This window comes from Terrapene carolina, unplaced genomic scaffold, assembly GCF_002925995.2.
Source record: "Terrapene carolina triunguis isolate 2854851 unplaced genomic scaffold, T_m_triunguis-2.0 Scaffold247, whole genome shotgun sequence".
Classification (NCBI taxonomy): Eukaryota; Metazoa; Chordata; order Testudines; family Emydidae; genus Terrapene; species Terrapene triunguis.
The window spans coordinates 17,874,121-17,888,679 of record NW_020664598.1 but is presented as its reverse complement, the minus strand read 5'-3'; the positions used below and the strand labels follow the sequence as shown (position 1 = coordinate 17,888,679).

The window sequence follows — 14,559 nt, the reverse complement described above, 5'->3', positions numbered from 1 at the left end:
CTTTAGAAATATCAGCAGGGAGAATTATTCAAACACAACCTTGTGGTGCCGTATTTTCTAACTTTATACAATAAAAGCAACAATCACAGGCCACATTGCTAGCTGTGAGGGATGTTGTCCAACTCTTATAAACAGAGTAAAATATATTAAACATTTTATTATAAGTTAAAAATAAATAACACTCAAAAATAAATGTCCATATTCTGAAGCCAACTTGCCTTTCCACTCAATATTTAAAAATATAGATTTTTTTATGGGGGGAGGGGAGGTGGACCCATTAAAGAATTCCACATTTCCATCGGACAGTTCCAATTTTTTCATAGAAATTATAATTCTGATTGGGTGAAAAAAGTCGTGATTTCTGACAATTCTGTGATATCATGAATTTGAATAGTTACAAAAATGATTATCTTCTGAGTAAAACATTCAACTGAGGTTTTTCCTCAAAGGACTAGCAGCCCTAGACAGAGAATCATCACTTTCAGAGACAGCCATGTCCAGACATAATTCTCCATTTCCTTGGGGTCATTTTCAAGTCATTGTTGGAGACCTAAAAATGGCCACCAGTTCTCCCAGCTTTAACCCTGTAACGACTTTTGACTCTCTCTGCTGATCATTGTCACTATCGTCCTGGCTGAGGAGGACTTTATGGGGCATGCTTTAGAGACCATTAATAGTACTCCTTAAGTGGGTGAATGTTGACTAACAAGAGGCACTGCTCCATCCCTTGCCAGTGGATGAGAACTTTGCCTCTACAGCCCACCCAGCTTGGGAAGTGAGAGACCAGGACATCAAAGGTGCATCTCCCACTTACAGCACTAATGGCAGTGATATGCATCCAACCCAAACATAAATCTTGATTAAAACAGGGTTTTCACTCATTCTTCAGCATACCCTATAGAAATGAAGGGTCTCCAGCAACTTTGGTGATGCACAAATGTGCGCCCCAAATTTGCCCTCCTTAATTCTGAGTCACATCACAGCTCCTTCTGTGTCACTTCTGCCAATGGGCTTCCACTTCTCTTTCTTCTGCAAGGGGCACGAAGCTCCTTCCACTAGCTACGTCTGATCTTTCTCCTGGACTTCCTGCAATCGTTTCTCTAAGCGATCCAGTTTAGCCAGATTCTCCTTCAGCAGCTTGCTGTTTGGAACCAGCTGTAAAGCTTTCTTGTAATAGCTACGTGCATTGATGTAGTCTCCCTATAAAAGGGGGAAAAAGAGTCATTCATATTCTCTGACATTGAAACATCATTGCCTGAGACCGGCAAGCTCCATAATGGATGGAGAAAGCAATTTATAAAGTGTGTTTGACATGTTTTGAAACAGCAACACTCCACTCATTATTAAATTGGTCAACTGGTATTTCAGAAGAACTCACTCTGTGCCTAAATTAGATCAACAGGGACATGGCAAGAGGCAGATTTAAACAAGGCTATAATGTCCAAGTAGAAGATATGTATAATATGCGTTAAACTAATATCTTTAGGACATTCAGAATAATTATGCTACAGTAATCATCAAGTATGAAATCACGTGTCTTGTCACCATATTTCCATCAACTGATGTCAGTATTATGCATTAGACACTATCATCAAGTGGATTAGGTAAGGCGGAATTTAAAGGGCTGATTCTCGACTGCATAGACTGGGAATACTTATCCACCAGTTTCAAAACACACGTAGATTATGGGCTAAGCACAGCTTCGCTAATGAAGGCGCACCCCTTTCAAAAGACAGACTATGCTCCCAGCCTTTCCACCTCCAACGTTTTCCTGACCACTTCTTGAATTATCAACCTTTCTCTGAAGGGAGACAGCCCTTCAGGGTTCCATATTGCTGCTGCTTTTCCCTCTGATGTATTGCTCAGTCCAGGTGCCCCCCCCCCCCGGCCGCATGTCGTGTCTAGATTCACTGGATACTTGTGTGATGACAGCCATTTTGACCAACACGCTAGGGACTGAACTAGAGATTTCCAGAGTTAAAGGCACAAATCTCTACAACTTGAGTTAGAGCCAGGATCTCTAGCTGGGGCTGTAACAGACTCGCACCCTCTTTGGATCCAACTCAGCGGGCGACAAAAAAAGACACACTGAACACGCACTTCTTAGCTGCCTGAGGGCAAGTTCAGCAATGTATTCGAAGGACAGAAATAGTCCCTTTACTTGACAGCCTGCAGAAAAGCAAGAGATTTTCCTACCTTGATATGCTCAATCCCTCCCATGTTCATCCATGCCTGAGCTTGATCTGGATTCAGCTCCACAGCCACTTTATAGCTCTAAATAAATATGAAATGTCTTCAGGTTAAGATGCTTGTGTCCCTGACTAAAAGCCACATTAGGGAGGAAATGACTCCCCACACCAATCCCTTTAAAAGACTGTTGTCTTCTTTCTTGATTTTTCTTACATACAAAATGTGCGTTGTTTCAGAGTCTTAAGTGGAGACAAATGAAGCGACCATTTCCCCAAAAGGGCCTATTTGGGGGAATTTGCTTTGTCTGCAGAGTCCCGCAGGGAATCAAGGCAACTTCCAGGACAGTGCATTCTCTTCTGCTGATCCTGACCTGCAGGGATGCTCTGCGCTTCACAGCTACCTTCTGCACACAGTATTTACCTTATAAGAAAAGCATCTCCATAACTCCACATCAGCATGTATGTGCAGGGAGGGAGAGAACATTGGCAAGGTTTTAACATCTGAATGGCTGCAGTCTTTCTTACAACATGGATACCTGTGTGCAGATTTAACAAGGACTGTAGGTAGCTTCCCCCTTACCCCTTTATTTTGCTTCTACAAAGGTGGGGAAAAATCATTAAAAGAATTTCTGGACTCTGAGGATCACCTCTATTTTTGGGACATCATAACTGAGGAGGATTCAAAGAGCGTCTGGACATTTATATATATATATATATATATATAAGTATACTCAGAGTTCTAATTAATTATAACAGAGTATTTGGACAGGGTGTTAAACCTTATGATTCAGGACTTAAACTTATGATCTCGAATAGCTAGAGAGCTATCCCTGGTTCCATAAGTAATCTACCAAATTGGAGGGAGATTTTTTGTGTAGGAGTATTTCAAAAAGGAAAGGAGGGGGAGAGAACACTGTTATAACTTTAACTATGGAATTGATACTACCCTTCCATAATCCCAGCTGTCCTATATGGTAACCAGATGAGCTATATAAGTGAACAAGCACCATGTATGCTCTCTGCAGATTATTAATTACAGCTAGTGAGCTCAGTTCTTGAACTATAAACATAGCCATGTGCTTTAGAGCGGTTACTTGTTATACCTCAAAAGCCTTGTCAAGAAGGTTTTGTTCTCTTAGCTGATTTCCTTTAGTAAAAAAGAGCTCCGATATGACTTTTGGATCCTTTGGTTTTAGCTGCAGAGCTTTATCTATAGCTTCAAGGGCCTGCAGAAAGAGAGAGAGAGAGAGAGGGGACACTATATTCTATTCTATCCAGGTTCTTATGCTGTGCCCATCACTATGATATTGGAGCACATGAGCCACTGAGCAATACACAGCATCACCACCCTGCTCCCCAAATTTCTGTTTGCTCGTGGACCTTTACCACATTCAGAAACCTAAATTCTAGCACCTCACAGCCTGATTTTCCGAGATGCTGACCAGACCCCAGCAGCTGGAGTCAGTAGGAACTGAGTACTCAACACCTCTGGAAAAAAAAAAAAAAAAAAAATCAAGCCTTTGGCCTTCAATCCTATTTCCTAGACCAGTGTTTCTCAACAACCTGTCTGTGGATTGGCACCGGTCCATGAGATTTTCCTGACACAGTTTAGAAAGGCAGCAAGCCAGTCCCTGGGATCAAAAAGTTTAAGAAACACTGACCTAGCTGTACGGAAGCATCGTATAAAGCAATCCAGCTATTGTGCATACACAAACTGTATCAGTCATGATGTGGCTACACGCCCCTTGCTACACACGTCTCAGGACAGGATCTAGCCTTTGGCTGTACAGAGATTAAAATTCATCCCAAGACCTTTGATTGTGTGTGTGTGGGACAGCAGCACACGGAGTTCACGGTACCTTGCTGTAACGCTCCTGCTTGCTGTAGATTGCTGATAAAAGGCGGTAGCATTCTAGGCACTCGGCCTCTTCTGTCACAATATGGTTAGTCATTTTTTCAGCTTCCTTTGTTTGTCCCATCATTGCTAAAACCTGTGCCTAGAGATCAATGGTAAACAGAGTTTTCATCCCTTTTTATGACACTCCTCTCTCGTCACACACTGATGTCAAAAGAGCTGTGAAAACTTAGGCTAGCCTGCTTGGCTGGTAAGATCAGTCAATACAGTGGCCCAGCTAGCATGCACTACTAAGCCCGGGACCCAGCATCTAGTCCTGGCATCCTGCTTTCTGGCAAGGCAGGAGGTGGGAGTGCTAACAGGCAATGGTTCAGCAGCACCTGGAGGACAGAAGGAATGACTGGCTGGCTCTGGAGCAAGTCACTTCTGGTCCTCCTCAGCTAGAATGTGGGGCCTAACAGTGTGAGAAGAAAAAAGAGTTGGAGGCCAATTTTCTGGGCTTTGACACAGATAAGGAAGACCGCTTCCTGCCTCAGGACAAAATTAAAACCAAGACATGCTCAGTTGCCTGTTCTAGGGAAAGCTCACAGTAATTATCATCCACTTGGAAAGAGAGCCAGGCTGAGGCTGAACCCCCTTAAACCTCCACGCCTTGGATAATATTTCTAAATACTAACATACCCCTGCCACCAACGTTCTCGTCATACACTCACCAAGGCCAGTCGAATCTCCTTGTTTGAAGGCTGCAGTGCTGCGGCTTCCCTGTAAACCTGTAAAGCTTCTTCATACCGCCCCGTGTTGTAGTAGAGAGCTCCCAGTGGGGACAGAATTTCCGCCTTCCGCGATACTTTCAACGCTCTACATGTTGGGAAGAACGAAATGTCTTCAGGTGATGCTGAGATCAGAGCGTAAAACAAGAGTGGGATTGGCTGTGGGATTTGCCTTGGAAAGGTTAGTGCTCTGCACTGCCAGACCAGAGCCTGAGGGTTGGTCCCATTCTGACCTTTTGCTCCAAGCCAGCCCAGAAGGGAAGAGCGGTAGAGGCAGCATTCATAGTCCCTGATGGGAGGAGGGAGTGCCCCCAACAGCAATCCCGCTGGCCTGTTAATGAGCAGAAGGGACAGGCTCTGAAGGGAATGGAAATCTGCAGCTGTGGTGCTGGAACTAAGGGTGCTGCCAGAGCCCCTGGCTTGAAGTAGTGTTATCAAGCCAAATACATGGTTTCCGCCTTCAGCACCCATACTATAAAATTGTTCCAGTACCACTGGCTGTGGGATGAGGGTGGCAATGCAGGTAAGAAAAGGGAGGTGTTCCAACAAGGAGGCAAAAGAAAGTCCATCTCCTCTGACCCATTGGGAGGAAAATCTCCAAGAAGCTGTTTGTTCAGCACACAGTGCAGTGCTGTATTGCAGAGCAGGAGATTCCCTGAAGAGGGCCTGGATTCCTGGAGGTGTAGGATTGCCTGGCAGTGACATACTCTAATACACATGTGACAGTCCCTCCCTGGAATGCTTTTAGTGTCATGTGAACGGCATTAACGGATTACTGATAACAACCAGAAACCACTGAGCTCATAAACAGAACACCCCTGCAGCTGAAGGTAGCAGAGGTTGTCCTGGGGCTGGGCTCAAGAGGAGCATAGCAAGGCACTTGCTGAACAGTCCAGGCTGGCTGATCGTCAACTGAATTATAGGGCTCTGCGCACTCTCAAAAACCAGCCAGACACAGCAACAATGGTGAACATATTCACTCCCTCCAGCTGAGTGACAGAAGAACCCAACATTGCACTGGAAGATTAAAAGGCTAACCAATCTTCGTAAGGTCTTGTAACAAAGACTGGATGTGGGTGGAGACAAGTGAGGAGTTAGCCTCCCGTCCTGAATCACGGACTCAAAGGGTACATCTACACTGCGATAAAATACCCGTAGCACCAAGTCTTAGAGCCTGGGGTCAGCTGGCTTGGACATGCGGGGTTGGGGCTGCGGGACCAAAAATAGCAGTGTAGATGTTAGGGCTTTGCCGGGAGCCCAGGATCTGAGACCCTCCCCATTCACAGGGTCTCAGAGCCCGGGCTCCAGCCTGAGCTCAAACCTCTACACTGCAATTGTATAGCTCTGCAACCCAAGTCACTTGACTCGGGCCAGCTGCGGCCATGCAGCAGGTCTTTTATCACAGTGTAGATGTACCCATAGACTTTAAGGCCAGAAGAGGCCATCGTATTCAACTAGTCTGACCTCCTGCACATGACAGGCCACAGAACCTCACTCACCCACTCCTGTACTAGGTACCTAACCTTTGGCTGAGTTACTGACGACCTCAAATCTTGATTTAAAGACTTCAAGATGCAGAGCATCCACCATTTACTCTAGTTCAAACCAGAAAGTGACCCATGCCCCATGCTGCAGACGAAGGTGAAACCCCCCCAGGGTCTCTGCCAATCTGACCTGGGGAAAATTCCTTCCTGACCCCAAATATGGTGATCAGTTAGAACCTAAGCATGTGGGTGAGACCCACCACCAGACACCAGGGAAAGAATTCTCTGTAGTAACTCAGCCCTCCCCCTCTAGTGTTCCATCTCCCGCCATTGGAGACATTTGCTAATAGCTGTCATGGATGAGCCATATGCCATTTTAGGCAACCCCATCATATCATCCCCTCCATAAACTTATCAAGCTCAGTCTTAAAACAAGTTAGGTTTTTTGTCCCCACTGCTCCCCTTGGAAAGTTGCTCTAGAATTTCACTCACCTGATGGTTAAAAACCTTCATCTAATTTCAAGCCTAAACTTATTGATGGCCAATTTATATCCATTTGTACCTGGGCCAACAATGGCTCTTAATTTAAAGAACTCTCTCCCTTCCTAGTGTTTTTCCTTTGATGTTTATTTAGAGAGAGCAATCATATCTCCCCTCAGCCTTTGGTTGGTTAGGCTAAACAAGCTAAGCTCCTTAAGTCTCCTCTCATAAGGTAGGTTTTCCATTCCTCAGATCATCCTAGTAGCCCTTCTCTGCACCTGCTCCAGTTTGAACTCATCTTTCATAAACGTGGGAGACCAGAATTGCACCCAGTATTCCAGAGGAGGTCTCACCAGTGCCTTGTATTATGTAAATAACACTTCCCCGTCTCTACTGGAAATACCTCGCCTGATGCATCCTAGGACTGCATTAGCCTTTTTCATGGCCGCAGCTCATAGTCATCCGGTGATCGCGCAGTACACCTAGGTCTTTTTCCTCCTCTGTTGCTTCCAACTGATACATCCCCAGCTTAGAGGGAAAATTCTTGTTGTTAGTCCCTAAGTGCATGACCACTTTGCACTATTAAGTTTCATCCTATTTCTATTACCTACCGTTTGTACCAAGCTTCAGCCTCTTTGTTCTGCCCCAGAGAGCGGTAGAGCCTGCCCAGGTTCACCATGGCCACGTAATGGTTTGGGCTGAGCCAGATGGCCTGCTGGTAGTGGGACACTGCTCTCTCAGGAGCCCCTGCAAAGCAAAAGGCTGTTAGGCTGGTGCCTTATGGAAGTCTCAAAAGTTTCAGCACTAAATCAGAATTCTGATTCTTTAGAATCATCATCATCAGTTGCAAAATACTCCTTTCATCAGTCTTCAGTGTACTTGGAAGGTGGGAACCATCATGAGAGAGAAATCCTGTCTCATCTCTTCTTGAAATTATGCACAAAGGGAAATTGCCATTCAAATAAAAGAGTAAGGGAAAAATGAGATTTAGGAGTTAACTTTAGGCACAAATTTAGCCAGCTTTAAAAGACAGAGGCTGCAAACAAATGTAGACAGGACAAACAGCTCCAGTTTTAAAATGAATTTGGCTACTGAGGGAAATAATTTTTTTCTGATAGAACGTGGGAGCAGCAAGTGGCTACTGGGTTACAAGCAGCAGTTGAAAGGACAGTTAGGCTCATAGGATGGGAACAGAGAGAAGTCGTCTCTCAAATCCAGGTAATCTGGAAAAAGAAAAATAGTAACTAAAAACTAATTTGACAATAAATATAGTCAAAACTTAGAGAAAGGGTATTTCAATCCTTCCCCTAAAGTGTTATCGCTTCTTTCCACTCAGAATTACTGTTGTGATGGCTACATGGGACAAACACACATTTTTAATATTTGGCAAAAAAGATTCAAATCCAGCAGCCATACACAAATAACAATAACCTACCCTGCAGTTTGCAACAACGGTAGGCTACTGATTCCCTTTTGGGTGGCTGAGGGCACGCACAGCCTTTGCACTCAGGACTCAAAAGGCACCTGAGGCAGACTCCAACAGATTAGTGATCTGCTGCAGTTATTTCCAGGGTTTAGAATGTATTGGTAGAAAATGCTTGTTTTGTAGAATATCATCAAGATGTCTATGTTTCAGAGGAACCATTGGGTGGCACTGTGTCACTGTATTTTACCTATCTACACACGAAATAACAAATGCGATTCTGAAATCCACTAGATCAAACACAAATACAAAACAAAATATTGTGCAAGTTACTTGAAAAACTATAATCATTCTTCTGTGCCTTATGTTTAAAAAAAAATGCTGAAGTTCATTTTGTGCTGAAGAAAGGTGCCAGATTGCTAGTCCTTGGGAGTGAATTTGTATTTATAATAATTTTATGTCTAGCCTTTCATACTGAAGGATCTCACCATACTTTATGTACATACACACTGCATATTAACTACAAAATAAGCATAGGCATAGTTGAAATCACCAACATCCCAGCAATGCAAATATGAAAACTTCAGTAGATGTTAACTCAGCTATGTTGCATATCTTGGGCCAGATTCTCAGCTAGTGTAAATCACCGTAGAGGGAACTATGTCTATTTGCAGCTGCTGAAGCTCTGTCCCCTCACATGTTTTATGACAAACCATTTCACAATGAACAGCACTATATTAAACTGCATTTTTAGCCAGAAAAAAAAAACAGGAATCAAAAACAGTACACATGAGCAACAGGGCTAGAACCTAAACTTAGTCACAAAAAGGTAGGGAATACCTATCTGTACCACATAAAACTTAGAACAGAAAAAAATGTTAATGTATTTCCTTGAATTTTTAAAGGAAAGCAAGAGAGAAATCCATAGTGAGAATCATAAGCACTTAAAATACTTGAAAGCCAGAAGAGGACATAGCCCTTCAGGATAGAATATTCAGTGATGGCCTAGCTCTGCCCCCATTGATGAGCAGATGACCATCTTCAAAGTGCCTTAATATTTACAGTGGCATAAGTACTTAAGCCACAGCTAGTGAGAGAACTTAAGTCTTTAAGGCCAATTAATGCCTACATATTAGGTGCACATTTAATAGGTACACACTTACACAGGAGGGAGGAGTGCATCTCATTATCGGTGTCCCCACTGAGGGCTTGTCTTCACTGCAGAGATAATGTGAGTTTTAACTTTACTGTTGTCCCTAACTTGAGCCCTACCCACACACAAAAACCTGTAGTTTAAGGCCAGTGGTGCTTCTAATTTGAATTGGCTGGCCCGAGAAGGAGAATTCAAATTAACGCATCTCATCAGCTGCTAATCCAATCACTCTACGCAGCTCGCATGTTATTTGCAGCCTGGCTACTCTCACTCAAGGTAGGGTATTTGGAGAGGAGTAAACGTGAGGGTAGATTGCTCAAATTAACTCTCAGTGAGGACACAACCTGTGACTTAACAGAATTTTCCATTGCATAAGTGCAGTAGCCATTTTTCAAACATTCATAACTTTATTGTCCAGTTGTCTTCAGACTTGGTCATATCCTCAACAGAATGATTTACATTTCAAGTTTCAAAATTCAGCCCTTTTTTTTAAGGTAGGTAGGTAGGTGTGTGTGTGTGTACAGAACAGGGACAAGTTACCCTTTCCCCTTGCAGAATGAACAAGTGCAAAGAGAAATGGATTTATGCTAAATTGAAATGGAACCTCAAGGATGGAATAGGGCATTTTAGCAGCTTCACACAACAGTTTAGGACTGGAAGGGAAGTTTGAACTTTGCCAAGACACAAGAGTAAAATCTCTACTTCTGCACCTAAAACCCTGATTTCTTTCATGGCCCCACATACTCAGCACTTTTGTTTTCTACTGGCAGCAGCACAGTGCCCACTAACATCAGACAAGAGTGAGGAGTCAGTACTAACTCAGAGGGAAGAATGCCAGAATCACGAACACCACTTCTTGCCAGATCCTGGCTTTCCAAGGACTCCCTTCCAAGTATTAACTGAGTCTGCCCCTCTTTAACTTTGAGTTGTGAAAACAGCATAGCCTGAAGCACAGAATGGGTATCGGCTATGCCAGCTTAGTCTGCAGCACTTCATCAATGTCTCAAGCCGGTTCTGCAGGGACCACCTCTAGTAGCGAGAGGGTAGTTTAGTCTCTGTGTCTGTCTAAACTTGGCCTTGCTTCTAAAACTGTCAATAAAAGATCCAGTTGGGGTGGTGATTTTTATTATGTGGATGCCAGGAACTGCCTGGGGCCATGGAAGCTGGATTTGAACCAATAGCATAGAAGTGAAAGGCTCTGTATCCCATTACCAATCCGCTGAGAAATCCATTCTCCCCACAAGAGTTGTAAGTTTTTGTTTTGCCAAATGATTGTAGTTTCAAAGCTTTGTTTATTTTACAGCAGTGGCATTCAGCTTCTCATAGAGCAACTTTGTCACTGAGCAGAGTCACAAACAGCCATGAAAGTGACATGGGTGTGTCTGTCTGTCTCTCTTTGGCTTTGAGTGGTCATGCGTTCTTGGGGAAATTATCACACGGTTGTCAGGCCACTGTGTGATGCATTGCTCATCCTTGAGAATATAGCTGCAGGCACTGGTATGGTGAGACAAATGTGGCAGGAAACACACTGAGAAGCACTGCTGTACAGTGTTAGCATTTGTTACAAATCTCTTCAAACCGCAGCACTGTGGTCAGTCTCAAGAGAGCAGGGACAGTCTGTATTTATTTATTTGGAGTTTTATAAACTACAGTGTAAGTGTGTCCATCCTCTGCTCTGGGAGCCCTTGACAATCTTTAAAAAATACCCTACTAAATAAACCAGACCCACTCAACACAGCAAATAAGCCAGCAACATAAATCTGCCAGCTCCATCTCACTTACCAGTATCAACTAAGAAAACACCATAGTTATTATGCAGATCAGAGCTCTCTGGACAATTCTCTATCCCAGCCTGATAAACCTCCTGGGCTTCTTTAAATTGTTCCTTAAACAAACAAAGATTTGTTATTAGTGGTAATACCAGCTTTGTTACTGCATACAGATATTTCATGGAAATGCCTTGTTATCATCACACAGAACTTCAACAGTCCATGTCATTTCATCTCAGTATTCAGGGAGCTGTGCACATAGGGTGAACTCTTGTCCCCTATTAAAGGCAATGGGAGTTATTCCATTGACTTCAGTGGGGCTAGGATTTCACCCACAGAGTCAATGTTTCCCAACTGTTACCTCACAGGGGTACTAGCAATTACCTCCACTTCCCCATACAGTCACAACAGGAGGTAGTTGTGGTAAATGTTGCCAAAAATCAATTATTCACTCAGTTCCAGTCCTGAATGGTTTCCTGGTGTCAGGGCATGCACAAAGGGGCGGGCGGGGGGGAACCAGGGGCACTGCCCCCATGTGTTCCTGCAGCCCCGGGGAGGGAGGAAGCAACCGGGCAGCTGGCTGCCAGCGGAGCTCCTCCTCCCCCGACAGCTACAGCTTCTCCTTCCCTGCTGTTGGGAGTCCCAGGTGTTGCCTCTGCCTCCAGCCCCTGACTCACCTCACCTGCAAAGCAGGCAGTAGCGCTGGGACTCCAGCAGTAGGGAAGGAGAAGCCGCAGGCTGCAGCTATAGGGTGGGGGAAGGACCCTGCAGCCAGCCACCCTGCTGCTTCCTCCCTTCCCTGGGCTGCAGGGACATGGAGAGGGCAGCTGCTGGGGGAGTTGTTGCCTCCTTGCTGCTGGGTGTCCCCGCCAGAGGTCTCCAGAGAAATGGGGGCGGGGCACATGAAACTTTCATTTGTGTGTGTTTAACGTGCCCCTCCAAAAGTATTCAAATTGAAATCCCTGCAGTGCCTGGTGTGGATTGTTGAATAAAATGGGGTCTAAGGCAGTGATACTCCGACCTCAGTGGTTCAGGAGACAAATTAGCGATCAATATTACCCCAAAGAGCCACAATAGTATGAATTAATTTACTACAGTACAATTCATATTTCAACAGCAGGACAGGGGAAATATTTAGTTTTTGTACATAGATAGAATTCTCACAGCAAATAAGTGAATAACTTAGTGCAAGTTGATAACTTAATTGGTTAATAACATAGTAAAAGCATCCTGGTTGGTTAATAACTTAGACTGGTTAATAATTAAATCACACACTGTTTTAATATCATGTGCTGCAAAGAGCCACAGGAGACACATTAAAGAGCCATTTGCGGCTCGTGAGTCGCAGTCTGAGTATCACTGGTCTAAGGCATGGTCTATCCCTCAAATTTAGGTTGCTGTAGCTACATTGCTCAGGGCTGTGAAACAATTCACACCCTGTGTGATGTAGTGAGGTCGACCTAACCTCCACTGTAGATGCAGCTAGATCGATGGAAGAATTTTTCCATCGACCTAGCTACTGCCTCTAGGAGAGTCAGACTACCTACATCAACTGAAAAACCCCTTCCATCGACGCAGGAAGTGTCTGCACTATAGTGGCACAACTAGAGCACCGTAGCTGCGCTGCTGCAGCCTCTGTATTGTAGGTAGACACACCCTAAGGCTGCTCTATGTCATTGTTGAATATATGCTGCTATTCCGTCTGCACACCCCTGTAACTACATTACCAATATCAAATGACCTGAAGGAGCATTTGCAGCTCCCCATAGATTTCAATGGGATCTGTGGGTAGGTATTCAGCATTTCTGGAAAATCAGGCTATAACTCTGTTTTGTAATGCACCTGGCGACATCCTGTATACGAAAGGCACTCTATTGCCCACATTCTAGCTAGTGTGAATTTCATGAGTATGCAGCCAGACACTATGAGGGGAATAGGGTCTTTAATTCTGATCGAACAGCAATTATAAGGTTTTCCACTTCCCACAGCAGTCCAGCTGGCATGAGAAAACTACCTGCTTGCTCATACATAAGAGTGTTAAAGAATTACTGTTTTTTCTCTCCCCTCTCAGTTCATACATTTGCTGTGGGTGATATTATTTAATGCTTGTGAAAGGGAGGTATTTTAATGGTGAGAGCCAAACATGGTGCAGGCAGATGCTGTGCAAATTTCTACCACCCAGCTCTGTTGCTGTTCCTGCACCTTAATGATCTGGAACAACACTGCAATGACAGACCACGGCCTTTTCCTGAGACTCCCAAATGAGATCAGCTGTTTGATAATCTTGTGAGACCACCAAGAGGGATTTTCACAACCAGGATTTGAATCCAAGTTTAAAATAGCAAAAGGCTATTAACCCACTGCACCACTTTAGTCCCAATTATATATATATATATATATATATATATATTGCAAATAACTGATTATGCTTTGTTACAAGGATCTTTAAACCAAGATACTCATAAGTGACCAGCCATTTTGGGTGCCCCAGTTGATACACTCTAAAAGAGGCCTCATTTTGGGTGCTCAGGACTTTTCAAAATGAGGCCGCTGTAGGGTGCCAAGCTGGGCACTGAAAAATGTTGGCTGTAGTATCTTCTTACAGAGGAATTTCCTAATACCTGGAGTGGACCAGAATGGTTTTGCTTCTTAACACGGATTCAAATTCTGCTCTCAGTCATTACACCAGTGAATCCCAGAGCTTATTCACTGGACTTACTCTGGATCTAGAGTGGTGTAACTGAGAGTAGAATATGGCCCATCAATTTTTTTTAAATGCACCAGCTCTCCTCTTCATATTCATTTAAGAAATGGGAAGCTGAAATTCATGGCATTTGAAAAAATATGACTTGAAAGCAAATGACTGTCATGGTTAAGTGCTTTCACATTTACATGATAAAGGTCAGCCAGCAGAAAAGATAGGGTGTGATAACACACAAACACTCTTAAAAATGTTCAGTTTGGACAGTTTGCATATCCCTATATGGAATTACCACCCCCTTGTATTCTACCAGGGAAAATAAGGAGCACAGTTAGCATCATGAATTCTTAACTAAAACAAAGGGCAACTTTTGGAGAAAATCCTGTGTCAGGGCTTGCCTACCCTTAAAATGCTACAGCAGCACAGCTGCACTGCTGCAGTGCTTCATAGAATCATAGAAGATTAGGGTTGGAAGAGACCTCAGGAGGCAGGGCCGGCTCCAGGCACCAAGCACCCAAGCTGGTGCTTGGGGCGGCACCTGGAGGGGGGCGGCGGCGCGGCGCTCTGGCCGCGGGGCGGGGGGGAGAGCCGAGCCCCAGCCGGGGCTCGCCGCCCTCCCCCCAGGGCTCCGGCCGCCCTGCCCCCGGCGCTCTGGCCGCCGCGGGGGAGAGCCGAGTCCCCCCCGGCGCTCTGGCCGCCCTCCCTCCGGCCGCCGGGGGGAGAGCGGCGAGCCCC

The 14,559-nt window shown here is 44.5% G+C and overlaps 1 protein-coding gene across 2 annotated transcripts in view; it reads right to left on the bottom strand.

Moving 5' to 3' along the window:
• Positions 1 to 234: 234 nt before the first annotated feature.
• TMTC1 (transmembrane O-mannosyltransferase targeting cadherins 1) overlaps positions 235 to 14,559 on the bottom strand; it is a 191,527-nt gene continuing 177,202 nt past the window's right edge. For both annotated transcript variants that reach the window (XM_024202588.2, XM_024202589.2), the window contains 7 exons: positions 11,137 to 11,239; positions 7,390 to 7,525; positions 4,758 to 4,902; positions 4,049 to 4,186; positions 3,293 to 3,415; positions 2,197 to 2,274; positions 235 to 1,200 (listed from right to left, as the gene is read on the bottom strand). In XM_024202588.2, the coding sequence (XP_024058356.2) occupies positions 1,060 to 1,200; positions 2,197 to 2,274; positions 3,293 to 3,415; positions 4,049 to 4,186; positions 4,758 to 4,902; positions 7,390 to 7,525; positions 11,137 to 11,239 (864 nt within the window). In that variant the 3' untranslated portion in view covers positions 235 to 1,059. The remainder of the gene's footprint in view (positions 1,201 to 2,196; positions 2,275 to 3,292; positions 3,416 to 4,048; positions 4,187 to 4,757; positions 4,903 to 7,389; positions 7,526 to 11,136; positions 11,240 to 14,559) is intronic.